The sequence below is a fragment of the Gymnoscopelus microlampas genome (genome assembly GCF_963454915.1).
Source record: "Gymnoscopelus microlampas genome assembly, chromosome: 5".
In the NCBI taxonomy this organism is placed as follows: domain Eukaryota; kingdom Metazoa; phylum Chordata; class Actinopteri; order Myctophiformes; family Myctophidae; genus Gymnoscopelus; species Gymnoscopelus microlampas.
Genome location: NC_139942.1, coordinates 19,722,809 through 19,750,621, shown reverse-complemented (window position 1 = coordinate 19,750,621; position 27,813 = coordinate 19,722,809). Strand labels below are relative to the sequence as shown.

The window sequence follows — 27,813 nt, the reverse complement described above, 5'->3', positions numbered from 1 at the left end:
TGGTTCTACAGTGGCTTGAAGGGAGAAAAAAACGAGGACTTGACTGAGTAACTGTAACGTGTCCAGGGTGAGCAGGACTCTTTGCCCCCTTTTTTCTCCTTACCCCGTGATTTTTAACTTTGGTCTAATCCTGCTTTTATTGGCTTTTATTTGATTTGATTGGACAACGTACGCGTGAGAGCTTTCCCGTTTTGAAGAGACTAGATCCAAGGATCAGCTAGATCCCCCTCCTCCTCAACAACACAGTTTTGTGATCGCTGCTGTTTCTTTTCTTTTAAAGACGGATACTTTGTTGCCGCAGATGTCACAGTGAATCCAGAGATAAAACGACCCCTATTGGACACCATTAAGGTACGTTGTTAGATCTGGGCTGGTGAATAATAACATCATAAACAGCCCACCATGTTCCACGGCCATTCGGGACACAAATTCAGTGTTGCCATGTCGGCTTATTATAAGTGGCTACTTTTTCTCTAAAGTTGCTTGTTAAAATTGTTTAGTTGCGGGTCGTTTCTAAAGTGTACTCTATTGCTTATTGAGGCTTACTTCCAAAACATTTTATTATTATTTAGACAAGTGGTTCTCAAATGGGAATGTTTCGTGCCCAGGGGAGCATTTGTGTTGTTAGAATGTTTCAAGAATATTCCAAATGTTCCACATTTTATTTCAAGAGTTTTTGAAAATGGCTCACTGTGAGCTTGTAGGCCGGCTATTTTATAGCCCGTTTAAAGAGCTCATGTGGCCTAGTTGCTTCTTTTGAGCTTGTTTTCCTAGACCTGGCTGCTTATTTCTCTCACAAAATATGGCAACACTGAACGAGAACGACAAAGAGAGGATGATGACTGCATCTTAGGGTGTGGAGGATACTTTATGTACGACAGTTACTTTAGTCACTTCTCTCCTCAATGGCTGCTGAATAATGTTTGGTATTAAACAAACTACATGGTGTCTTGGTGTTTATGTTTTCTGAAAAACGTGCGTGTTTTCCCCCCCGGAACCCTCCTTTAGTTGGTTCTGAAGAAAAACTAGGCCTTCGTCCTGCTTTTATGACCGGAGGGGCAGTATATATATAAAAGTGTTTTTTAACATGGAATGGAACTGTTTCAGTATTGTTTCTAGTCTTGTTCAGTGGTGTAAAGTAGCTAAGTACATTTACTCAAGTACTTTACTTAAGTGCAGTTTGTGAGGTATTTTTTTTTACTTTACTGGAGTATTTCCAATTTCCAATAATTTTACTTTTACTCCACTACGCTCAGAGTCAAATATTGTACTTTTACTCCACCACAATTGTATGAACACTTTAGTTACTTTTGTAGGTTTTGATTATTATTACAAAACATACATTAACCACTCCAGCCCTATATACATTTTGGCCATTTGAAAATAGCAGATCTACAAGCTCACTATGCGTTGTGATGAGCTTGTAGATCTGCTATTTTCAAGGAATGTCAATACATTTTAAAACTGAACTTTCTACTTTTGGTACTTTAAGTACATTTTGATAACACAACTTTTGTACTTTTACTCAAGTAAATATTTAATTCCAGACTTTTACTTGTAACAGAGTATTTCTATATTGATCTGTAGGCATTTGGATAATGGCTACTTTCCCTGAGGAATTTGTACAGGCTTTATTTGTATAAATTGGATTTCTGTAGGTGAACCATTCTCAGTCTTGAAATAACTCTTAAGACTCTTAGCCTATGTAATGTATGACCCTTTTTCTTTTTTCCTCCTTTGACATTTAGGTATAATCTCCCAGTGTCTTTAGGAAGTAGAAATTAAAAACACGTGAGTTCAATATCCTGGTTTATTCTAAATTGGCAGGAAGTTGAGACAGGTTTATCTAGCACCACAGACCGAGATAAGACTTTAGTATCTTCCAGATCATAGATAACCTGTCTAGGCTAAGGCAAATCTTGTGAGTTTTGCTGTTGCTGCATGGAACTAAAGGAGAATGCTGCACAGTTCTTGGCCCACTTTTTAATTCCCTTCACGTCCCCAGTAAGTCTGAGCATCTAGCATATAGTTCACCAGTAAAGCAGCCTAAATCTTATCCTTGCTTGTAATAAAAAATCAAGTTGAAAGACGTCCAATTAGAGCAGACTCATTTTCACGCAGAATATAAACTTGTCTGCCCAAACACGCATTATGAGCCACATAAACTGTGGTTGAGATTAACCTAAGACTAGGACACCTCGTAGAAAACCAGGATGGTTTACCAGAGGCTCTTTGTTGATCCTTGCCCACAGCCATGATTCAGACCAGCTCACTGTGTAGAATGTAAGCCTGACAAGATAGGTCTTGCCTACCTCACCCACTTCGAACCCTGTAGCCCCAGGGTGTGTTTTCTCCGTCTCTCTGTCTCTCTTGTTAGCTAAGGAGAGGCAACAGGCAAGCCGTCCAGCTCACTAGCTGCTGGGAATGATTTGTTGAACTGTGTGAAAACAGTAATCCGCATTCTCCCTCCTGCACTCATGCTTGCCAAGTCCTTGCCGCAAATCTTAAGTTAGTCACAGGGGGGCCACAGTGACTCAGTTTAATTAGTAGAGAGTCAGTACTTATAGATAGACGACTCTGTAATAATATAGCAACCGCGCTATATCAAGGCACATACTGTAGTTCTTTGATCGTATACAACACATGTGGATCACACATACAGTAAAAGCCTCAGTGTTTATTTAGGGTCCATGTTTACACACTGTGAGGTAAATTGACACTGAGGATTTTGCAGTGTACCTCCATACATACCAGGCTTCCTTTCATGGTAGGGGGAGGTGTTGTGTGTGTGTGTGTGTGTGTGTGTGTGTCCTGCCAAGAAGCCTGATATGTCACTTCTTACTAGATGTCTTACCAAGTCAGACCCCAAATCTCACTGAGTCACTTCCCTTAGTTACATTGTTTTGGTGTTTGGAACAATGGCGGCGGGGTAGTCTAGGAGTGTCCAGTACAGTGAGAGAGGTCAGACTCAGCCTGCTAAAGTTGTCTGCTGTAGTCAATAGTAGGGTATGTCTTTTGCATCCACTGACACATAATATGACTATGAGTCATGGATTACAAGCCTGGCTGTAATAGACCAGAGTGAGTGGTGGAATATTGGTGATGCATAGCTCAGCCCTTCGTGCTCCTCGCGTTGGAGCCTGAGTTGAATAGATGTGAAAGTAAGAAGAATATAGGACTCTATAGCTGTCTGTAATGCCAAGAAGAGGACTGCAGAGTAGTATCCACAAGTTTCCTAGGGCGTTGTGGGCATCACTTCCTGTCGATTTCATTGGATATAATTTGATTTCATTGGATTTCATTGGATCAAATCGACAGGAAGTGATGCCCACAACGCCCTAGGAAACTTGTGGATAACAAATATGAAACTTAAAAAAAAGGCTGGGTACAATTGTACAATATTTATTTAACTTAGTTAAGTATGCATGTTGAATTAAGTTGCTTGTTCAAAAACATTCCACCACAGCAGTGACAGAGTATGGGTCTGGTGGTTAGGAGGGAATGCGTTATCTCATCTCCCCAAGGATGGTTGGTGATTGGTATCTCCTCCCATTAGGGAGACACGTTCCAGGCAAAGAGCATAATATGTCAAGTTTTTAGCACAAAGTTACAAAATGGTTACTATTCATCCCATCTCACCCGTTCAGAACCTTTACAAGTTGAGCATGGTTAAACTACATACAGAGACTTGGACATGCATACTTGCATTTTCAGATATACTGTGTAACTGTGTTTTCAATGAAACAAAAGTTTTTTAGCCATTCCACTTAAATTTTCTTTTTTTTTTACAACTTCTATAAACACTAGTTATATTTGCGTGAGTGTCTGCCCCCTACACTCGTGCCAAAGTGACTGGAAATGTATTATGTATTTTAACGTTAATAAATACTGTTTCTGACAACTTGACAAGTTGGTGTTGCGTTCCAAAATATCCTCGGTCTAGGACCCTGCAGCATCATTTTTTGAGCGGTTCTTCGTATTGACAAACGCTGTAAAGATAATGGATCACCAAAAAGACTAATATGGAATGAAGCAAAAAGTGTTTTTATTTGTGGCGCTTGTGTGGGTTCAAAAGCACAAGAAAAGGAGACAGGACAGCACAATGTGATCAAACTATTCTATATCAGATATGAAAAAATGGCAACACATGAAAGTAGTACAGGCAGGCATTCCTGTGTTTGGGTTGGATTTCCTTTTAACGTGTTGTGTTCGTAGATAAAGCGAGTTCCTCTTCCTGATCCATCCACAAGCCATTAAGGAAAAGAGGGGCCGGGGTTTGGCTTGGTTTAATTAAGGAAATGGATGCAGGGTTCTGCCAGGCTGCTCAGGGAGCTAATGGACAGAAAGTGGACTGTGACTTTCAACAGCAGGTGGGGGCTGGCAGGCAGGCTGGTCGTTTGAAGGCGAGATGGGGGAAGGGAGTCCATCTGATTTTTATGGACCCACCCAGCATTAACAATGTGGACTTGTTTTGAGTGGTTCCCTGCGCATTCACACATCTCACGATACTTGGGGAAGCTGTGTTGTGCTTCATTGTGTCAGCTTTGAGTTGATTTGTTTAAATGTATTTGTTCCATTTTCGTGTATTAGGAATCTGTCTTGTTGAATTACTATATTTTTTACTATACATTATTATGAGTTCTTGTATAGTTCACTGCATTGAGCATTGCAATGGGTAGAGCGTTGCAAAATGATGCTTCTCAGTGTTGTTCATCAGGTTGATGTGGTTGTATTCTGAACCTAGTGACAGGAAGGCTAGGTTTCTGGTTTGTGTGATGTTGTGGTGCCCCACTCTCTCTACACATAGGAGATACTATGTCACGTAATGTGCCTTGATTAATCTGGAGCTCTGATTGGCTGTCGTGCGCTTTCATTTCCATTTAAGGCAGCTGATATGTTTATCCAGAGTGACTTAAACTAAATGCAAATATGTAATACAGATGGACTCCTAGCCTAGGGTATCAACTCTACAAGTGACGAATTACTTCCAATCAAAGTGCCTTAACACAAATTAAACAACATTGACTGCAGAATTATAGAGGCCTTCAGGGTATAGATGACGATTGTATAATTGCGTGCCAACTTTTATTGGTAGAATTTGTGTCGGCATGAAAACGATGAACAAAGGGAGAGGGTCCGCACACTGTCTTGATGCTCGCAATATAATTTAATAACAGAGCGGTCAGAAAAATCATGTGGCCATACTGTGGGCTCATGTGATATACCTGACGATGTGGCCTTCGTCAGGTATATCATGGCATATACCTTCGGCATGAAAACGAAGCTCTGTGAACTATAATATAGAAGAAAAAAAATAATATATATATATATGATAAAGTTTGCTTTTGTGGAGTTAAATGATAAAACCTACTAGAAGAAAACAAGCTGGCTAATGCAGCTTGAGTGGAATGTAGAAGTGAGTAATGGAGTACTACTGACAACTTAATTTGCTATTTTTGTGGCTTTTGGGTCGGCACCAATCATACTCTTAAGAAGTCTTTTGAACACGCCTGTTCCCTTTGTTTGGACTATTTAAAGCTGCACTCTCTAACTTTCATGTCCTACCAGAGATTCAAACCCAGGCAGGTTCCCTGTGCAAGTGCTGAAACCTTTACCCCAAGCATGCCTGCTTGCTCAGGGGAGATATTGAATTTTTACCGTCAGTCAGTGCCAGAGTACCACCAGTAGTGGTCCTATACCAGACCACAGGATCCACATTTCTCAAGAGAAGAGCAGGGAGACCAAATACAACCACTGGACTTAGTTGTGTTAGTTATATTGTATCAACACTCTGCCATACAGTTTGGTCAAAATAACGTTATATTCACTCAGTTACAGTGTAGCTTTATGAGGTTTCAAGAGTCTTTAAACACTTAAATGACCGCGTAAGCTTTCAATTTATATAAGTAAAACACCATAGTGTGAAACTACTAGAACAGCCATTTGTTATTTGTTGTCTAGGGCTAAATATCTGTGCGGCTCAGCGTGGTTAACCACCCACTCACATGAAACGGAGAAGTTGTTGTGGCAACCCTGTGGTGGTTGCTTTCAAAATGAAGTGTTCTCATGCATGCAGCATGCACATGCAGAAGTGGTGAGAGAGAGAGAGCAGCTTGAGCGAGCAACATTCATATTCAGTCATCTTATTACAAAATAGACTAATCGTTCCTGTGTGAATTATTGGTTGTCTATTACTACATGGTGAATTGTAGATGTTGAACAACATTATTGGGTGTTGGTCTGACTCTGCACTCTTTCCAACTCTAAAGCAGAGCTTTGTTAATTATTAGCTGATATGCCAGACTACAGCTGTGTTTAGCTGCACCTTGAGCAAACAGTTAGTCTGTTCAAAACCTTGTGGACTTCAGCAACAGGTCACATAGGTGTTAATAAGACATGCATGCATGTGTATACTCACTCATACTCGGTATACATGCATTTTTTTGGCCGATGAATATAAGCTTGTTTATTATTTCTGTCAATCAAAGAGGGTCTTGTCAAGTATCAATGAACAGAGCTGTCTAAACAACAACAGAGATTTTTTTGTTGTTGTTTTTAGATATTTCCAGCACTTCCAATATAATTAGAGACAAGGGAAAGAGCTTCAGAAAGATTGGTGACATGTCTTTGATGATGAATGCCCTCATGTTGAACTCCTGTTTTCACATGTCAGAGCCCACCACAATCAGGGAAAATCCCAACACAGTTTTAGATGCAGAAATGATCGCTGTCTTCCAGCAGAGCCTAGCAGACACCATCAATAGCTGATGCATAGGTCTGTTATGTAGTTAATAGATAGTATGCCTCAGGATATAGTGTAACTTGGATTGAGGTTTTATTAGTCTTGTGAACCAAATGAACTGTCAGGTCCCAACCGTTTATATTATCAATGAAAAATCTGACTGATGAGAAAACTATTCTTCTTCTATTCTATTATTATTCAAATACAAGCAGCTAAAAGTGTTTAATCAGGGAACTCGGTATTTCTTGTCTATTGTATTGCTTTTTCTTAACTGTAAAACACTTGTTACTGTTTGGAAAGATGCCATATAGTTGTATTGGTTATTAGTGAGAGAACAAATAATTGTACTATACTTTTAGTGTATTTATTTGACAGAACAGATTATATAAGCCAGGTATAATTAAAAGGAACTAAAAGTTGGAGAGGAGTAAAAGCTGGGTTCTTCTAAATTGATACAATTCTAATTTCTAACACACTGAATACAGTGTTTTGGCTAAGCATTACTCGTTCCCATGTGAACACTATGCAGGTGTTCTTTTAATTTAGACTAGGAGGACACCTCATTCTGCCATATTCATAACAACGTAAACTTTTTAACCAATTCAGAATACACACGTGAGAATAAAACTGTATTTAATATAACTTGTATTTATGTCACATTTTATTACTTTATGAATAAACTTGGGTAGGGAATTTTGTTTTTTATTTTTCAACATGGTCCATTCTCCCTGTGTTGTGAGGTTGAGGTCATTCTAATGGTTTCCCAGCACTTCTCTGTTTCACCACAGATACCAGACCAAAATAATGTCTCTAGCACTAAGTTTGTGGGCGGAGGGACATCACACAAGGAGTGAATTCTTTGCAAGGCAACTAGCTGTGTTCTCAGTGGAATGTGCTCGGTGAATTTACATAACAGAGAGCATGCCACTGGTCCTCAAGGCATGCCTTCAGACTGTAGATTGAATCAAAATGCCTGACCTGTCTGCAGGCAGCAGACCATGACAAGAAGACACTGTTGGGTTGAATTACCCCCGGCGCTCCCCAGCGGCAGCTGTCTCTGAGATTATTGATGATCCTTTTGTCTGGTCCTGTAAATCAACATTTTACAACATTCCTATGTATATCCACTATGGAGTATGCTCTCTGATTTTCATTAACCCAATGTGACTCCAACCCTCATTGTTTTCATGTAATCAAAAGTCTTAAGATGGCCATTGATTCCAGCTACGTTACTAATACTAATAGTTAACTGTTTCCCTTTCACCACTTAAAGGGGAATACCACTCATTTTCAACATTGAATGTCTTTAATACACCTTAGAGCTGTTGTGTGGAAATAAGAAAAAAGCCCCCCCCCCACCTTCTATGTTGCCTAGAACTGGATAATTTATTGAGGTGATGTGATCAGTGACATACGCAAGGTGTACTTTTGGCTCCGCCCCCTCAGCCCTATACTTTGTTGACTGGTATCCCCCAGAGGTCTATACTTGGTACCCTCCTTTTTCGCCTCAACGCCAAATCTCTCGTCTATTTTCTCCAAATGTTCATTTATTATACCATGCCCAGAATAGGGATGCTCGGGTTCGCATGGTTAATGGCTCTTCATATTTTATGTTGACGTTTGTGGCAAATTGTCCAGCTGGTAGAGATCTAATTTGAATATATTATAAAATAGAATAGACTATTTTTCAATATTAATTCAAGTATCTACCATTTGGTTTTCATGCATTATTTATATCTGAACCACACTACAGCATGCAAGTATTCATATCAGCATTTTGGTCACTTTTATGTTATTAACCTCTTCTAGCTTACAGAGAATGTTTGATTAATACTAAACTTAAAAAAACGTCTGCGGTCTAATGGAGGCTGTAGTATAAATGAAAGATTGGATTCCAGACGGTGAGAGCTTACAAACACAGAGCATGTCTGGCTGCCGTCTTGTTAGACCTGACCATACAAAGCCATGGTGCTGCAAAGTTGATCCCCACTACTCTAAATATTAGTCTCACCACCACCCATGTGTCATGCTGACTACCGACTACCTCATAGTCCTCTGTCACTGTCTGACAGCAATTCTTGGCGGGGGTCGAATTTTATTTATAGTAATGTTTCTTTACATTTGTGAAAATACATTTGTGACGATCTCAAAGTGCATTTATAGGCACGAAACTCCTACAGGAACCCTGTACAGCCGGTACATTTTGTCTTTGGTAGTAAATTATGGAGACCACCTGTCAGGGTAGGAAACACACTGTAGAGGTTTGCTGACACAATCTAGATCTGCCGTGCAGCCTCCTCTGCCTCCCTCTTCATCATAGTCCTGGGCGATGCACTTAGGCAGGCCATCAGCGGATGGAAGCGAGAACTCAGGAGTTTTACTCGCGACCCATAAAATTGTTCCACGACCCGAGTCCCGACCCACTGTTTGGGAAACGGGTGGTCTAGATCAGGGGTTCTCAAACTTTTTATACCACGACCTCAACTTATGGGGGAATTCTTTTGGCGACCCCACCCACACTTTATTTATAGTGCAATGTCAAAGTGGAAATAAATAATAAAATATAAAAATAAAATAAAAGCATAGGCTACTTGCTGGCCTTATGTATGAACATTTATTTGAAAATGAAATTACAGTAGTGATTCCTGCTGATTTGTAGGCCTATATTATCAATACAATTAATTATAAATATTCTTAGCGATCACGACTCTCCTCCACGTGAGTTTTCTTGACGCAGCTGAGTCTGCTGACTGAGCTGGAGAGCAGGGTTCGATTCCAGCTCGGGGCACTAAAGCGCTGCAATATCAGTAAAAGCAGCGGAGGGGTTTCTGTAAACTTAACACATTTGTAAACTGAAGCATATTTAGCCAACATATCTTGCCAGAACCACCAGAGTTTGTTAATTCAGCTCTCGGTTTTATCTTTGGTCACTGACTGTGTGTTTTTCTTTGTCCCGGGCGGCAGCTGTTGCTGATCGGTTGTCTGTGAGCGTGGCCTGGCCGCTCGGTAGTCAAATTCAACGGTTTGTTGACTCAAATGCAGATTCGGAGGCTTATTGTGTTTGCTGGCAAAATGTACGCCAATTTACCAGTGTTAATTTAACTCTGAGAGAGTACAAATGGAACCAAATGGACCCGTAATCCAGGTATTTACCCTCTCGCTCTCAGAGCTCTCAAAAACTCTTTTAAGCCACCCAGCACCCACTCCTATTGAACATCATTCCTGCTATATAACCATATAGTTTATGAACAGCTAAATCAGCTGTGTGTGCCTCTGCAAGGGCTTGTGTGTGTGCTGCCATCTTTGACGTCCTCTTCACGCTGGTCACGACGAGTCGACGACCCCACTTTTCCCCGTTTCTTGATAAAAGTAATTTTTCCGGTTGCCAATGCGTGACCTCAAAAGCACCTACCAAAACCCATAGTTTTAGAACCGCTGGTCTAGATGACTCTCTGCTGTAGTCTGAACAGAGAGACTAGACTATGCAAAATAGCAGGCAGACATCTGACCACAGATGCTCCTGACCAGAGTGGAGTCAGAGTGTGCCAAGTTGGTCTTGCACTAAAATGCCAAGAACACCCAGTTTATCACCTATACCCCCCACCCCCGACCAGCCATCTTTAAATGACAGCAAGAGGCAATGCGCTGATAGAAATCAATGTCTTAAAATGCCTGGGCTCATGGGTTCAACAGCAACTTAACAGGGCAAGACCTTTAAAGTGAGGAGAGCGCTTTGATGGAGGGAGAGCTCTGAATGGCAAGGGCAGTGTGTGGAAGCCCAACCTCATGCATTTACGGGTTAAGTGTCTTGCTCAGGGACACCTCGACACATTGCCGCGACTGGGAATTGAACCTTCTGTTTCCCAGGTGGGCTCTATACCTATTCAGCGGTGGCCTCCCATAATGAGAATGGGGCTGGCTGGTCACTGTCATCACCGCCAGGAGCTCACAGCCAGGAAACTTGGCAACACACGGTCATCGATCACGAGGGCGTCCCACTCCTACCTACGTGGATGACAGACGTACTAAAGAAAGATGCAGCAGCGAAAGTACCAGACGTACAGAGAAACAGGATGACCGGAGACGCAAGCTGCTTCTTGCATTTGTGCGGGTTTAACTTTCACGTTAAACTCACTGACTGTTTCCTCTGATTGATTCATAGCTTCTTTTGAAACTGATATGCCCCCCACACCATACCGTGGCTTCTGGCCAGGTTATGTCATGGTTTTCCATGAATGGCCAACGGATTTTCCCAACCGTTGAGTAAGACGGGCAGCTCCAGCTGTATAGCGGGGAAAATTCCCAGGGGAATGTCTCACATTTAAAGTCTCTGAAACAGTGTTTAGAGAACATGTGACTTGCACATTCAGGTACAGGATAGCAAAGAGGTTGAGGTTGGGCACACGCTGTCCATTAACTGGGCGCTGCTTCTAATCATTCAAAATATTCAAAGCTAGTACTAAGTTACTGGGGGGGGAAATGTCGCTCTGCCACTTGTTTGGTTCAAGTCCTCACAATGTTTATTTATTTAGGTTACGCAGTTTACAGGTTAAGATCAAAGCCATTACATTATTGAGGTCAAACAGGAAGAATTAAATCATATTTTAAAATGATATGTTGTCAAATATAGTAACTATATGAAAGTGTTTGAAACACAACAGGATTTTGTCTTAAAGTTAGTCTGCAAGACTGCCTGTTTTTTATTTGTATTGTCATGTTCATCAATCATCATTGCATTGGAATATCCAGTTGACACGTGGTTCTGCGTCTGAACCATGGCTGTCTGTGGCTACAGTGCTGAACTGACTCTTTTTGACAGAGAATTGCTTATCAGTTGTGGAAGCAACTTGAAGATTTAGTTCCTCGTTTCTGTTGAGTGAGTGATATCTCCTCTTAACGGTCACTTAGTTTCTACTATGTTCATTCAACTGTCACTGGTGAATTGCCCTCACTTGTCTCTACCGCAACTAAATCCGATTTTAAACACAAGTAGACTTCTCATTTCAAATTCGATGACCCTACATTGACCTAATAACCCAAGTAAGATCATTTTAAATCCATATCATGCACTGAAACTGATAATGATAATTCATCTGAGAGCAAACATCTGTTTTGACTTCTTACACCATAAATGATGACATCTCCTCAATTCTCAAAACCCCCGGGTGCCTCTTATTCCTGACAGTTCTCTGCAATTTGTTGCTGTGTGCAGGATGACACCCAGAGCTGTAATCTTAAAGTGTCTCTTAAGGAATGTGGTGGTACACAGACGATCATTACAGCTGTTTGTGGGGTTGAATTCTCTGGAAATGGTCCCACTTAATTCTGAACTGGATTCAGTCTAGTTTTTGTGTTGATTTTGTTTGTTGACACCTTTTTTTGTTTTGAGGTTCTCTCGCTTTTGCTCAAGTGTCTTAATTGTCACTAAGCTTGGTACAACCTCGTTTAATCCATTTGAACAAAACAGCCTTGTGGATTAGGGTTTTTCCGTGTCTTACAGAATCAGTATATTGCGATTCAACAGCCGCAGAGACGAGAGGGCTAGTCTCATTCCACATCAGTAATATGTGCAGGGCTGCAGGCCTTATTGTTTTACAACAATAAGGTACTGTGTTTTGGCTTTCTTTGATGTTAGTTTTTTGTGCAATGAGGCCTGCCCTCTCTCTTACATTATAGTATCAATAAATATCCTAGGGTATAGGTCAATTTTAAGATGCCCTTAATTTAACAAGATGTTTTATACATAGAAGATAAAACCATGGCTTTCTTTTTGACATAAGCTTAACCTGGCATGACAGACTTTTACTCATCTTAAACCCTTTGAGAGATATTTAGCATTTCTGACCTCCTATGTGGTTTGTGTATTCAGGCTGTCCTGTTGCACCGCCATTATGGTTAGCGTCACTGACTCTCTAGGGGTGGGTTCACAGGATGTTGTAGACTATTTGTTTACTAGAACCCAGTGCCGTTTCACTCGACACAACTCTCAATGAAGCTTGAATATACATACTCCAGCATCAGACTTGTTGCTTGTAGTATTGTATGTGATGTCCTCAAGGCAATGAGACGTTGCTACCCCCACACAACTTATAGATAGACAGTGTGATTCATATCAGTGAGGCTCTTAGGAGAGCTCAGTTTGGAGATGGCCTTTAGGCCCTCTATAGTCTCACAGGATGTGGTTGATTTATAGAGGCGTATACCCTCTGACCCACTGCTGTGCTGGTATTTCCGATGCCTCTGCAACTTCTCTCACAAAGCACAGCATATAAAATTATATCGAGTTGTACTGGAAGGCCGTGCTTAATCATATATAAAACTATGGGCCAAATGGATGCAGTTGCAGCAGTCCATCTTCTTGTACGTTGAGAAGTCATGAAGCATTGTCCAGAGAGGTCAGACTATTTCGGGTCACCACGCAGCTGTTGACTTAGCTTCAGTCAACACTGCCCGGCTGGGTTTGTGTATCATACCGGGGCAGTGCGAAAGAACTGCAGTGAGCTGCTAACTCTGAGGTTTGGGCAGGCGGCCGACGGAAATGTGTCACCAAGGGTGAGAGGAATCACAGGGAATGAAGAGGAGGAGCAGGGGGGAGGCATGAAGCAGCCTGACCAAATAAGGGACCAGACACACACACGTCACACACACACACACACACACAGCTCTCTGTTTTCTGTTACGCGGTGTCCTTGTCAAGACAAGACCTAGCTTAATAGGAATGTTGGCCCACCATTAAATCTGTCATTAAGCTGTTGTCATGCCAAACAGACAGTAAGCATTAGACCTTATTTCCTTAGACAAGATTCAAGAATGAAACAAAAGCGGCATCCTTGAAATAAGCAATATGATTTACATAGACATTAGACATCATTGGGTGGCATGTTTACCTCTTATTTAGTTCTGTTTAGTTGGACTGCATCCTGATGCACGAATGACAGTGTGTTATCAGGATGCAACATAAGACTTCTTAAAGAAGTCGCTGCTATCTTTCTCTGCTCTTGTACCTCCCTTGTGTTTCTTATTATTGTCTCCGCCAGGCCAAAGGCGTGGTCGAGACTATGTTTTGCCCGCTGTCTGTCCATCTGTACGTGTGTGTGACTTTTGCAAAACTTTAAAAGAAAAACTATATTACTCTTACAGATTTTGTCCAAACATCACGCAAATCGGTACACATTATCTGTAGTCATGTGATCAAGACGGATCTGTCCGATTTTTCATATTCCTGATTGGCATCTAAAGTTTGCAGGAGTGGCTCGTTTTGAACAAAATGCCTCAAATCATGAACGCAGTGTCCGAGTGTCTGTGCAATAACTTCAACAACATTAATCCCTTAACTTCTATACCTTTCACTCACCTCTATAATGACATAATTCTGAACATTACTGGTCTACAATAATGACCCACCTGACCCGGCGAATGCCTGTGCTCCGAGGAGCTTTTTTTCTAGTTCAAGCTTGTTTTACTGTTGCATATGCTGTTGTAAATAGGGATTAATTGGTTAATATAAATCTTCTTCAGTTTAGCTGGAATAATTTGCAGTCTATTTTGAAACCTCATCTGAAGATCTCCTCTTGAGATACCGTCTAGTGCTAGTTAGGAGTGCAGAGCAGCATGTGGGACTGTCTCCAAAAGCCGTCAGAAAATAATGTACTGTGGTTTGTGGTAGTAGTGTCTGGACATAGCATAATAGTTCCCCCATATTTGGGAATAGAGTTTGAGCTGGTCCTCCCCTCAGTCATCTAATGGCTGCTTGGACATGTTGCAACTTTGGTACAGCAGCAGTCTTCCTCTGGGCAGTTCCTGGGAGGGGAGAAATCAACCTTAGTAGGCTATATGCATGCCAGGAATGGGCCTCAATAGCAGGGGCATTAACTTCAACTTTTTTAAGACGCGTGAAAAGGCGGTCTATAATTATTTAAATTAATTAAATTGAGTCTGACTTTGACATCTGTTAAAGAAATACTTACCCTGTGAGGGTAATGCAACTCACAGTGCCACATACAAGCCCTGCAAACAAAAAGCTGAGAAATGAACACACACGACACATGTATATACAGGCTATACACACGCACACACTAGTGCAGGGCTCTTCCAACGTTTTTTCAGGCCAAGGACCCCTTAGCTGAGAGAGGGGTGAAGCAGGGACCCCCACTACATATTGCATAAAATTGTGCTGCAGATTACTTTTTCATAGATTTCATACATTGCCACATACTTATTTGATAGCACTATCATCAGTGTAAACTTGACCTTTGGCTCTGTACTTGGTCTGCGCCGAAAATGGCAGATCTAGAGGCGTTATGAGCTTGTAGATCTGCTATTTTCGGCTAATGTTGTCCTCAGAATAGGGATGCTAGAGTTCAAGTGGTTAATGTGAAAAAACATCCCATCACACAAAGCTTTTGCGGCTCCCCTGTAGTAACTCTTGAGGACGCCCTAGGGGTCCCGGACCCCTTGTTGAAGACCCCTGCACCAGTGCATTAGCATAGTAACACTGGGCCAGGTTCCTGTTGACATGTTGTTGACTGATACCTGCTGTGAGCGAGGAAGCTGCTCATTCAGTGAGGAAGCTGCTCATTCAGGAATCACGTTAACATCAAACATGTGACCACAGTTCCATTATTGAGGCTGTTTGTCTGGGGTGGGCTATTGTACTGTGAGACCCTGCAATTTGGACTGCAGTCCTACACATGGGCTTTTTGCTTGTTTTGTGACAATAGTAATCTAGGAATTTGAAGCTTATTTATTCTACTTCTGCATTCATTGTAAATGGAATGAGCGGTTTTGACTGAATATTTGGTTTTGACTAATCCTATTGTGCTTTTTGTGTCTTTTTACAGATGGATTTCCGGTTACTTTTGATATCGGTATTATTATCAGTCCTTCATAACAGCAGGGCACAACAAGGTAAGATGCAGAACACATTTTAATATGGCACATTTCTTTATTGACAACAAATATCACATCATTTAGTTACAATTATTGGTACTTCCAGCTCTTGATTTGTGTCACATCAACCTCTTTCTAGCTTCTCCTTCCTGTGTCTCTACTGTAAAATCTACAGATACTCTACCTGTAGCTGTAGACCTATATTCATCTTAACATGCTACCCATTTCAGCATGATACCCATTTGTCTGAGAATACTAATCATAGAAGTAAAGCTTGTTTATTTACCAGGGCATGAAAATCAAAATATTGTTAATAATCTTCATCTGTTGCTTCTGTGCTATGAGATCAGAACATTGTGTTCTCTTAGAACATTTCCCTGTCGTAGAGGCAATGCAACACTTTCTAACTTTCTCATTGCATTCACTCCTGCACTTATACTGTATGCCTGAATATACTGTAAATTGTTACTTGTTCTGCCTTGGGCAATAGCATGCGCCAACCACTCATTATTAAACTATGAGAATCCAAGTCAATTTGGCTTTTTCCTAACCATGATCCGCTGTAAACTATGGTACCATACTATCACTTACTCATTTATAGTTTTATGACAATATTCCTTTTTTTTAACAAGATTACATCATTTCTTGGAAAAACTGCCTGAAGCATGACTCATTTCTTTTAAATTGGAAGGTAGCCCATACCATGTTTCACTGCCAGCAACTCAGACTGTGTCGAATGACTAAGTGAAGTGAGTGCTGACTTAAACCCTCTATACTTAGTAAAACTGACTGGAGTTGAAACTGTACTTGGTACGCTCTTTTTCACTCTACACCAAATCTCTTCGACCAAAAATAGCCAATCTACAAGCCCACAGCGCGTTGCAACGCGACACGTTGTGAGCTTGTAGATGAGCGATCTTTGGTGAACGTTCCCCTCAGAATAGCGACACAGGGGGTTCAAGTGGTAAATAACACTGTTTCCATATACATTCATTGTTTGTGTATTCATTTCAGAGGGGAGTATCTGCATTAAGGCAAATGCACAGTCATGCGGGGAATGTATCCAGGTCTCTGAAACATGTGGATGGTGCACAGACGAAGTGAGTTCCATTGTTAAAGCTGACATTTAACTATTTTATCATAGATGTGATCGTTATTTTGTCTGTGAGTGATGTGTTTGCTATTTTGCCGGGGGGGGTTCCTTGTCCAACTCTGATTTCTTATGTTTTTTAATAGGCTAAGTATCATGTAACCAGACCTTATTAAAAGAATCAAAGTTTAATAATCAAAAATATTAGGACTGTGGCTATAATATTTAGAGACTATACTATGTGATATAAAGCCACTGATAAAAACAGTACATTAGTACAATACTGCTTTCTATTGCACATTTGCGGAGGTGGGAATATGAGTTCTATTTGAGTCATCTCTTTTTATCTGAAACTGATGTGGCTCACATGAATTGGCTGTCAACTGTGAATGTTTTGAATTTTGACATCAGAGTGTTATTGTAGACTGGTATTTGTTTCCTGTTTGCCGAGCCTGCCTGTACCTCTTTAGCTTCTGACATCAAAGCGAGTAACAGAGATGTCACTCTTTAGATTTTACACCTGAAAAAAAGGCTGTCAGGAAAGTTCTGATAAATTACAGTATATGAGTATATGTCTGTTCATTTTTGTACACGTGATACAGCAGCCAATTTAACAGACAGGCATAACCACTTATGCCCTATTTTATACTTTGTTGACGCAACACTGAAAATAGCCGATCTGCAAGTGTAAAATAAGGCATAAGTGGTTAATCATGAATTAAAATGTCAGTTATAGAACTGTAGAGGCTCAGCAACACAGTGTGAAAAAATAATGAAAGATAAACCTTATTATTCTAATTTATTTTGGATAGCCTACTCAGCAGACTGGTGGTAATTAACTGGTGAAGTTGTTTTATGTTGGTTATTATGATGGTATTATACCATGGGATATAATTGAACTGAATTTCTCCTCTACAGAAACGGTATTTCATTTGAACTTCAAAATAAATCTAATCGTGTTGATGAATGTTTGATGCGGAGGAGAAAAAGGATTCTTCAGGTCATGTGGTGTCCTGGGAATTAGGCTGTTTTGACTCTGTGCATTGTCTCAGACTCTCTGTGCCTTGTGGGCTATCATGTGCATTCAATCTATACACATAATTAACCTTATTGGTCATCTGTTTCTCTTTATTCTTGTTGTCCGAGAATAATGAATTTGCATATCATTGATGTTGGATCCAGGAGTCGCATCTGTAGAATATTTCTGTGACTCTATCCTTGTTTGCATTTTCAAATAATGGAATGGAAATGATTTGTTTAATGAATGGAAACGTCATAGAGACAGAGTCTGTGAATTGGAGAAATAAACACTATCGTCCTTTTCTTCTTGGCTTTGCCTGCAGGCTCAAAATGTGAAAGAAACCTAGTTACACTCTGTGTCAAATGGCAACTGAAGTGATTTAAAAATAAATCCTGTATAGAACGGTTATTCCCTCTTTTTGATCAGATGGTCTGAATTCCTGAAAAACTTCAATGCAAACCATGTGATGACCAGTACCCTTTGAGCGTTTAAAACCTTCGGTTTGACGCATCTCTTGACACGCTCCCTTGTTTCCCTAACAAAGAACAGTTATTCGTCTAAATTCTGAGACACTGCTGTAATGTGATGATGACCAATGATCTCCATTGACTTTGAACACTTTGTTTGGCCCTCACAGTGTCTCTCTCTTCTTCCTCTCTAACAGAGTTTCCTCAACCAGGGCGAGTCGAAGTCGGCCCGCTGCGACGACCTGGCATCCCTGAAAAAAAGGAACTGCAACGTGACCATGATCGAGAACCCACGTGGCAGCAAGGTTGTTGACAAGGACACCCCCGTCACCAACCGCAAGAAGGACGTGGCTGAGAAACTAGACCCCGAACAGATCACTCAGATCCAGCCACAGAAGCTCACCCTCACCCTCAGATCTGGTAAAGATGACATCATCTTTATCAGTCCCTTTTGGGGACATTTGGCAGCAGAAAGTAATCGTTAGCAATAATAACAATAATGGTAATGCTAATAATAATACACTTTTCCAGCCAGCAGCAAAATACTTCACAATAAAAACAGAGGTGAAAAATCTATTTAGATGTTTTTTGGAACAGAAAATCCCAAGAGAATTGGGGAGCAGCACAGAGGAAGAAAATGGAGTGAGCTAAAATGAAAGTTAAATACTTCAATCAAGTATGTAGGTCATAAAGCATAGAGATCAGTTGGATTATGTTTGACTTTCGGCTCACTATTTATGAACAAAGTTTCCCCACATTATCAGTGTGTTGAAATTACAAAAGTCTAGATGAGTTGGGATGAAGGAGAAAAATACAAATCTGTAATTCTCAAAAATGTCTTCTTTTAATGACCGTTAATACAAGATCAAAGCAAATAATATATTTAGAAGGACACAGGCAGTAGTTAACCGTGGTTGTCTTTGGGAGATATGTCAGTAAATAGCATACATCGTTCTCCTACCAGGTGAGCCTCAGACCTTCTCTCTGAAGTTCAAGCGTGCCGAGGACTACCCCATCGACCTCTACTACTTGATGGACCTGTCCTTCTCCATGAAGGACGATCTGGAGAACGTCAAGAACCTGGGAACCGACCTCAAGAGGGAAATGCAGGAGATCACCTCTGACTTCAGGATCGGTAGGAGCAACTCAAACTCATGTTTTCAATGGCTTCAAGAAATTAAATTGGATTAAATTGTTTTTTTTTATCAAGAAATGTAATCTGCAAGCCTACTGGTTCAAACATGTGATGGCCATAAATCATTGATACAAAATGAACTCATGAACTTTCGCTATACATACAGACTGATGATTGCATTTATATGTAACCTGCTTTCACCCCAGCATCTAGTCCACCAGGAGAAATGTCTTCTACAGTACGTCAGTACAATATCATCTTGCAAACACAGTAGCTCTGAAAACACAATCCTTGTTGTTCTTAGGGTTCGGTTCCTTTGTGGAGAAGACGGTGATGCCGTACATCAGCACCACGCCCACCAGGCTCCTCAACCCCTGCACAGGCAACCAGAACTGCACCAGCCCCTTCAGCTACAAGAACGTCCTGAGCCTCACCAAGGAAGGAGACGAGTTCAACAAGCTGGTCAGTCAGCAGCAGATCTCGGGGAACCTGGACTCTCCTGAGGGAGGTTTTGACGCCATCATGCAGGTGGCTGTCTGCGAGGTGAGAAGGATTCGGTTACACACTGGAGTATATATAGTTGGTTGGACTGCATTAGCTAAGGAACACGATTGCCCTCTGTTTGTGGGACTTCAACTCTAAATCAAGCCTCTGTCTGTCTCGGCCCTGTTAGAAACAAATCGGCTGGAGGAATGTGACTCGTCTGCTGGTGTTCTCCACCGACGCTGGTTTCCACTTCGCCGGAGATGGCAAGCTGGGTGGCATCGTCCTGCCCAACGATGGCAAATGTCACCTGGAGAACAACGTGTACACCATGAGCCACTACTATGTATGTGTTTCATACCGGAGTATGGTTTTTGTAACCAAGTTATTCTTACCTAATGTTTCATTTTCTTGACTTCTGTGTTTTCACTGGTGTTATTTGTATGTGTTGAGTGTTTGCTTGTTCCCATATTGATGTCATTTTCTTATTCATTTAATTATTTTTAAATGATAGGACTACCCCTCCATTGCACACTTGGTGCAGAAGCTGAGTGACCACAACATCCAGACAATCTTTGCCGTCACAGAGGAGTTCCAGCCCGTCTACAAGGTAAAGCTGTCATCTTTCTGTAGAACTTGTTTACCACTCTTGAGACTTCATAGTCATCCAATGATTATAGACTTGTGTGAAATTGCAAATAATTTGATGTGATCAAATCTCATGTTCTCTGTCCCTTACAGGAGTTGAAGAATCTCATCCCCAAGTCAGCTGTGGGAACTCTGTCCTCCAACTCCAGTAACGTCATCAAGCTCATTATTGATGCTTACAATGTGAGTTGAACGGTAGTGTGTTCACATGTTCAAGGAACATGTATAGCGCTTTTCTAGACACAGTTACAAAGTCCTTTTATAGAACATGTTAAAAATAGCAAAATGGCTTTCTACACTAAAATCAAAAGGCTTGGCTAGTTCGACACACTATGCTCCTTAGCTTCAATGGTAAATGCAGGGAATGCATGAACCTGACCTCAGGATGCTGCTAGTACCTTCTGCAGAACTGGTCCATTGATAAATACGCAACTACCAATGGAGAAGGTTTTCCTCACTGTGGAACAACTTGTTGCTGGATGAAAAACTATTGTAATAAAAAGTATAATTTGAAAGGTCAAGTTGTCTCCTTTTTTAAAACCAAGAGAGGAAGACGTGTTGAGCATTAACCTCTCTCCTCTGTGTTCTAGTCTCTGTCGTCTGAAGTGATCCTGGAGAACGGCAGGCTGCCTGAGGGAGTCTCCATCACGTACAAGGCCATCTGTAAGAACGGTGTGGTGGGGACCGGGGACAATGGGAGGAAGTGCTCCAACATCTCCATTGGAGATGAGGTATTAATTCAACTTAACAGAAAGAATAGGAAGAACTCAAGATTGCATCGTAAAAACAACAACTCGGGAATGTTTAATACACATTCTGTCTGAAATGTGGAAAGAAACTGAGTGTAATGACACTTTAATCTTCCTCTGTTTCTCAGGTGCACTTTGAGATTTCCGTGGAGTCCCAAAAGTGTCCGTCTCACGGCAAAGCAGAGAGCATTAAGATCAAGCCCCTGGGATTCACCGAGGAGGTGGAGATCGTGCTCAAGTTCATCTGCGACTGTCAGTGCTCCAAAGGAGGAGAGCCCAACAGTCCGATATGCCACGAAGGCAACGGAACCTTTGAATGTGGGGCCTGCAAGTAAGAATGAAGGCAAAAAGGGTCACTATTATGTTTCTTGTCCACTGATAGCCCATTGATCTGGAAAGACGATAGGACCACCTGACCACATTCCTTGAAATAGACAGACCAACTGAATCCCGGTTAAAGCTGCCTCAGGGCTATCTTAGTAGATTGTTTTTACATTGTGCATATAACATAAGTATAAGTTACTTAATCTAATGTCAATGGTGATGTCTTGCTTTTGTAGTCTTTTCAATTGGAAAACTGGTCCAGCATTTGTCCTTGGGGTCTTTGTTATGTTGTCTTGGAAATATGAACTGGTACAGTCCTGGTGTTTTTGTTATGTTGTCCATGTGTTTTGTAGTATTTGACTTTGACTCGTCTCGAGTTGTCTGTCATTCATTCTATAATAGTGAACGTGAGCAGTGTTGCCAGATTCTGTGAGAGAAACAAGCAAGCAGGTCTAGGAAAACCAGCCCAAAAGAAGCGACTATGGGCCACATGAGCACTTTAACATATACATCAGCTATTTTCAAATAAAATCTTGCAGGGAAATTATAATAAGCAGATCTGGCAACCCTGAACGTGAGGCTACATTTCCTTGTGTATATATATATATATTCAAGATTATATTATGTTCTGGTCTGCTCTATGCTCTTGTATTTAACTCGTGTGTATTTCACTTTGTTCTTTCAGGTGTAATGAGGGGCGTATTGGCAGGCTGTGCGAGTGCAGTAAGGACGAGGTGAGGACGGAGGATCTGGACGCCAACTGCCGCAAAGACAACGGCACAGATATCTGCAGCAACAATGGAGACTGCGTCTGTGGCACCTGTGAGTGCAAGAAACGGGACAACCCTGCCGAGATCTACAGTGGAAAGTACTGCGAGTGTGACAACTTCAACTGTGACCGCTCCAACAACAAGCTCTGCGGAGGTGAGCCTTCTGGACTGCTTTGTGTGACTCCCTTTTTTTTGCCATGGTTTGCTTTGCAACACCTCCTCACCTCTCCTCTCCTCTGCTTGTGTCTCTCCTCTTTAAGGACATGGAAAATGTGAGTGCAGAGTGTGCATCTGTGAGCTCAACTACACCGGAAGTGCCTGTGACTGTTCCCTGGACCAGTCCACCTGTCTGGCCAAGAATGGACAGATCTGCAATGGCCGTGGGACCTGCGACTGTGGCGCCTGCAAGTGCACCAACCCCAAGTTCCAGGGCACCACCTGTGAGATCTGTCCCACCTGCCCTGGAGTCTGCACGGAGCACAAGTGAGTCTCCATATCCTGGCAGATTGGATGACAAGATGGGATTTATTGCCAAAATCCCTTTTTACAGATTTTTCCATTTCACTCTCACTGTAAAAATGTTTGTGGAGTCAGAATAATGTCCCACGTCAAGAAAATAGCTATATTCCATATGTTTCAGAATGTAGAATTCTAGCAGTTTTCAGGAAAATATAAAAGAGAAATTACATTTTGAGTGGCCACAATAAATAAACCACCAGCTCGGTGGCCTTCTGTGGTCCGCCCTGAGATTTGAGATAAGGGGTTCAATTGCGCTTGACGATGTGTCACAAAAGCGATGTTCAGGTTCCCGTACCTAGCACTATCCGGTATGTTCCAGTCCTTTCCCCTCCCTCCCTCTGCACTAAAGACATTGCCTATCAACGTTGTTTTGCACATATACTGTACATTTTGGGGCATATGTGCCCTCCCGCAGGCTGATCATTTAGGCTGGGTTTACTGATATCTTGTTAATTCAATTAAAAACGAAAATACATTTACATATTTCTCTCTCCACAGGGACTGTGTGCAGTGCCGGGCGTTTGAGGCCGGTGAGAAGAAGGACACATGTCAGCGAGACTGCAGCTACTTCAACCTGATCAAGGTGAAGGACCGCGACAAGCTTCCCCAGCCCACCGACTTCAGCTTCCCCCTGACCCACTGTAAGGAGCGCGACGCCAACGACTGCTGGTTCTACTACACCTACGCCGTCCGGAACGACACCACCAAGGAGGTCTTCGTGGTGGAAACGCTGGGTGAGTGCCGCTGCCGGTGCCAAGGCATTATGGGAAATGTAGGCATGTTTGACGCTAGCAGATTTGCAAGCATAGTTATATACTCTACAATACCGCATTGGCTGTTGCTGGTCATTGGAGCAACGTGTCAACGGTTAAGGTGCCGCCATATTGGTTAGAACAATCTGTGACTCGTAATGTATGTATGTCTGTGGAAGCAGGAGGAGGATTTTCACATTGAAAATCATCATAACTCGCTGAATTCTCAACCAATTTTCAAGCAGTTTGGTTTGTTACAAATGTTAGACATGAAGTTATTTCATGATATAGGATGGTTGGTTAAATAAAGATGTGAGTTTTCATATCAAAACACCTTATCATACTTAACGGTAATGATTATACTGTAAAACAGAAAAACGTTTTTAGTCTCAGGTACATACAACTAAGGCATATTTCTTGCAGTGGAATTATCGCAAGGTTGACCTATGACCCCAGTGGCCAATCCGGCATCTACGTATATACGTAGATGCCGGATTTCAAGTATATAAATGTGACATTTCCAGTCATTCATTCATCATCATCACCTTTATTTATACTCGGGAGTACAGTTGAGAGGCAGGCCCTCATTTCCAATGCTGTAGCCGAGGTTACAAAATAGACACCATCCAAATACCTTACATCCATTACATTACATTTTACAATCAGAGTAAAAATTACAAAATAAAGAACTTGAGTATTAACATATCACTGAAGCGAGTCCGATAGGTGCTATAGTAAATGCAAATGATGCATGTTCGTTCCCTGTGTGAGGATGGTGTTTGCTCGTTCCCTGTCTTTCAGAGTGTCCGGCGGGCCCTGACATCATCCCCATTGTGGCGGGCGTAGTAGCAGGCATCGTGCTTATTGGTCTAGCCCTGCTGCTGATCTGGAAGCTGCTCATGATCATCCATGACCGCAGAGAGTTTGCCAAGTTTGAGAAGGAGAAGATGAACGCCAAGTGGGACACGGTAAGTCACTGATACCTGTATGTAACCATTAACACTGACTGAGGATGGTATGGCTTCATTACATGTAGGTCTGGCAATTACAGAAATGCATTGACAATAATTAGAATTACATTTTACATACATTTTACCTGCAAATTGTTCTGTGTTGTAAAAGTGGGTCTCCAAAACGCACAAAAATAATTCTCTGAATAATAATATTACCTGTAGTCAAAGATGCAATATGATCATCAGTAATACATATTTATATTTGGGAAAGAAAACCGATAAGAATAAAAGTCTAGAAATGAAATGGAGTTTTAGAATAGAAACATTGTCTGAAAGGTGCATTCAGGGTATGTGAAGATTTCTGAAATAGCTCAGTGTCCCCCTGCTGTTCTCACGAACAGAGGACAACCTCAGCTCTTTCCTACTGTACTGTTTTGGTCTCCATCTGTTGAGGGAGTGGCTTGTCCCCTTCCCCTCGGCTGCCAGTACTGCCCCTCACTGTCGAAACGGCAGCACTGCATATCCATAAAAGGCAAGGAAGTGTGCATGTGTTTGGGGGCAGAGCGAAGGCCACCACCACTGCTGTGTAGGAAATCTCCCTAGCAGCTCAGCCGGATGGCCCTGCAGCAAACAGAGACAGATTCCAGTTCAAACAGTGGCTCACATTCATAAATACAAATATGACTCAAGTAGATTCCTTTAGAAGTGCTGCTGCTGATTCTTCTATCCTTTACTCCCTCTCATGCTCTTTTCCTCTTAACTTTAGTTGAGCTCTTCTTATTCATTGTTTTTTTTCTTCCGTCTGGTCACTTGTATAAAACAGATCTTTGATCTTAATGAGACTTCCCTGGATAAGAAAGAAAGAAAGGAATATACAGCTTCAGTTTAATGCCAAATTACCCTTTCTATGAGCTATTTTCCAACTTGTCCTGTCTTTTCCTGTTAACCATCTTTTTCTTTCTATGCTGTTTCTGTCTTGTCTTTCCTTGACATTCTCCACCATAGCAAGGGAATCCCATTTACAAGAGCCCCATTAATAAGTTCCAGAATCCCAGCTATGGGAATAAAGCCGCAGCCCTATAAGACAAAGTTTGTATTGTCTGTGTGTGTCCTACTGCATGCACTCTACTGCAGGAGTGTTTAATGTTTGGGTGAATTTCCATATATTTACAGTCCCCACCCACACTAATAAAGTAATCCAAAGCAAGTTTGGGTAAGATGGATAAGAGAAAGTCTGTTTTGTTTTTTGGAGGAGGGTGGACGTTAAGTTTGACTTTGATTAGCATTGAAATCAAAGCTTTGATAACTGCATGCTGTGTTTGTTAACAGTGCGTTTCATTACAATAAGCTATATTGTGCTAGAGGTGATATTTTACATCAAATATCAATTTGCGAAGATGAAAAGTAATGCAATGTAGATAAATATTCTTTACTAGTCAGTCAAGGAAACTTTTTTTTGCACTGTACAGCAACAGCCAGGAACACAAAACGCAACACAGCAATACATACCATCTAGTAACATGTTTACTACATATATTTTGTAACTTTGTATTAGTCGAATGGAACTCATCCTTCATTACCACAGCCTGTACCTAAAAATCACTTCCGTCAGACTGCGTGTGAAGTAGTGCTAAAAACGCCTTGCTGAATTGCTTTTGAAAACGTGCAGATTAAGCCATGTTATGGTTTGAGGAGTGTTGTGGTGTGCTGTATCTAATCACATTACTCGACATTCACAAGTCACTGTTTTGACTCATTTTCCCTCTCTCTCCATCTCTTCAGGGTGAGAATCCCATTTACAAGAGTGCCGTAACGACTGTCGTCAATCCAAAGTACGAGGGCAAATGATGGAGCTTCCTCTTCGTCATGACAACACTGTATGCAAAAGAATATGGGGATGGGAGGAGGTCTGGGTGGGGGGGACATGATGGGGGGGGTGGCAGTTTTTTTTAAAAGGTCTCACTGTTTTGTTTTGGATGTTTCACCAAATGATAGCATTGCATTTTGCCACTATTTCCTTATGTTTTACTAACTTTTTTTTTTCTATGCATCATTTGGAAGCTGTACAGTCTGTAAAAATGGGCTTTTTATTGTCATTTTTTCCTTCATTTATTTGTTTCTCTGTGGAAGTTGAGAGAATGTTTGAAACTTGTTTTCTGCCACAGGACTGGCAAGGTAAACCGGAAGCCTAGTTTGTGCCTTTCTTTAAGAACCTTCGAGCCATTGTTGTATTTTGTTGAAGGTTGAATTGGAAGTCGATGCGGGACAGGAAATGGTGGGTTCTATTCCAAAATGCTTTATTTCCATTTTGGGGAAGAAATATGTTAAAGCACAAGTTCTGTTGTCAAACATTTTGTTGTTGGTAAGCAGATACCTTCATAAGGTTCATTACTTCAGTGTCATAAAATGTGTGCTTACCTGTGTTGCTAATTCTTTAGGGGACTCAAATGGATGATATGTCATTTTAGAATGGAACTCTTTGGATGTAGCGATTAGCTGGCCACGTGTGGCAGCAATGAATTGTGTACAGTTAGTCTATCGAGTCTGTGTAAAGCCATAAATGTAATCACAGAATGGGGCAGAAGGCGATAGTATGTGTTTTGTATCGATGTATTCCATCCAAACAATCAATTGAATTGTATCTTTGGCGAGAGAAGATCGTTGTTATTTAGGTCGTCTTTCTAGATGAGAAAGACACCAGTGTACAGTAGCATTACCTTTTGGCTCCAGGTTGAATCGCTTGATTTTAAAAAGACACTCAGGACCATGATTCTTTATACTAGCAATGCCAAATACATGTGAACCTGCCTTATTTGCTAACTAAAACTCTGTTTTTAAAATGCCTTGTTTTGCTTGCAGAAGCTGTTTTTTGTTTGTCTTGTTTTTGGATAGGGTGCTGTTTTCAGTGAGGCTGTTCCAGCTTGTTTGTATTGTATTTTTTATGTCCGTTATCACTTCATTCTTACTTGGTGCCTCGATCAAAGTTGTTTATTAGACAAGGGTGACCACATTTCATTTTAGCCGTAAAAAAGATCAGTGTTAAGGGAATGATCAGATCTTCATTGAATTTTTAATTTCGTAATGGAAAAGAAAAGTCAAGGTTCCACTTTTTACCCTTGTTTTTTTAAGTGCCTTTTTATTTTGTCAACACATTCACATTTGCAATTCTTTATTTCTGAAATTATTTATTGAATAAAGACCCAAAACAAATTAATCCCATTTTGTTTACTGCATTCTTGTGTGATGATTATTCTGAGGTGTTAATTGGTAT

General features: G+C 41.2%; 1 protein-coding gene across 2 annotated transcripts; it reads left to right on the top strand.

Annotated features, from left to right (window-relative positions):
- Positions 1-12: 12 nt before the first annotated feature.
- On the top strand, positions 13-27,761 carry LOC311045315 (integrin beta-1-like). 2 transcript variants are annotated; one of them, XM_084057150.1, is made up of 17 exons: positions 13-351; positions 15,583-15,649; positions 16,646-16,731; positions 18,407-18,629; positions 19,174-19,344; positions 19,649-19,887; positions 20,018-20,173; positions 20,342-20,437; positions 20,569-20,658; positions 21,066-21,206; positions 21,353-21,555; positions 22,234-22,472; positions 22,579-22,801; positions 23,336-23,571; positions 24,391-24,557; positions 25,548-25,631; positions 26,325-27,761. In XM_084057150.1, the coding sequence occupies exons 2-16, from the start codon at positions 15,583-15,585 to the stop codon at positions 25,623-25,625; spliced, it is 2,415 nt and encodes an 804-aa protein (XP_083913276.1). In that variant the 5' UTR covers positions 13-351; the 3' UTR covers positions 25,626-25,631; positions 26,325-27,761. The 2 variants fall into 2 exon arrangements, with proteins under 2 accessions (XP_083913276.1, XP_083913277.1); XM_084057151.1 differs by lacking the exon at positions 25,548-25,631 and having other exon boundaries at positions 14-351.
- The last annotated feature ends 52 nt before the right edge of the window (positions 27,762-27,813 follow it).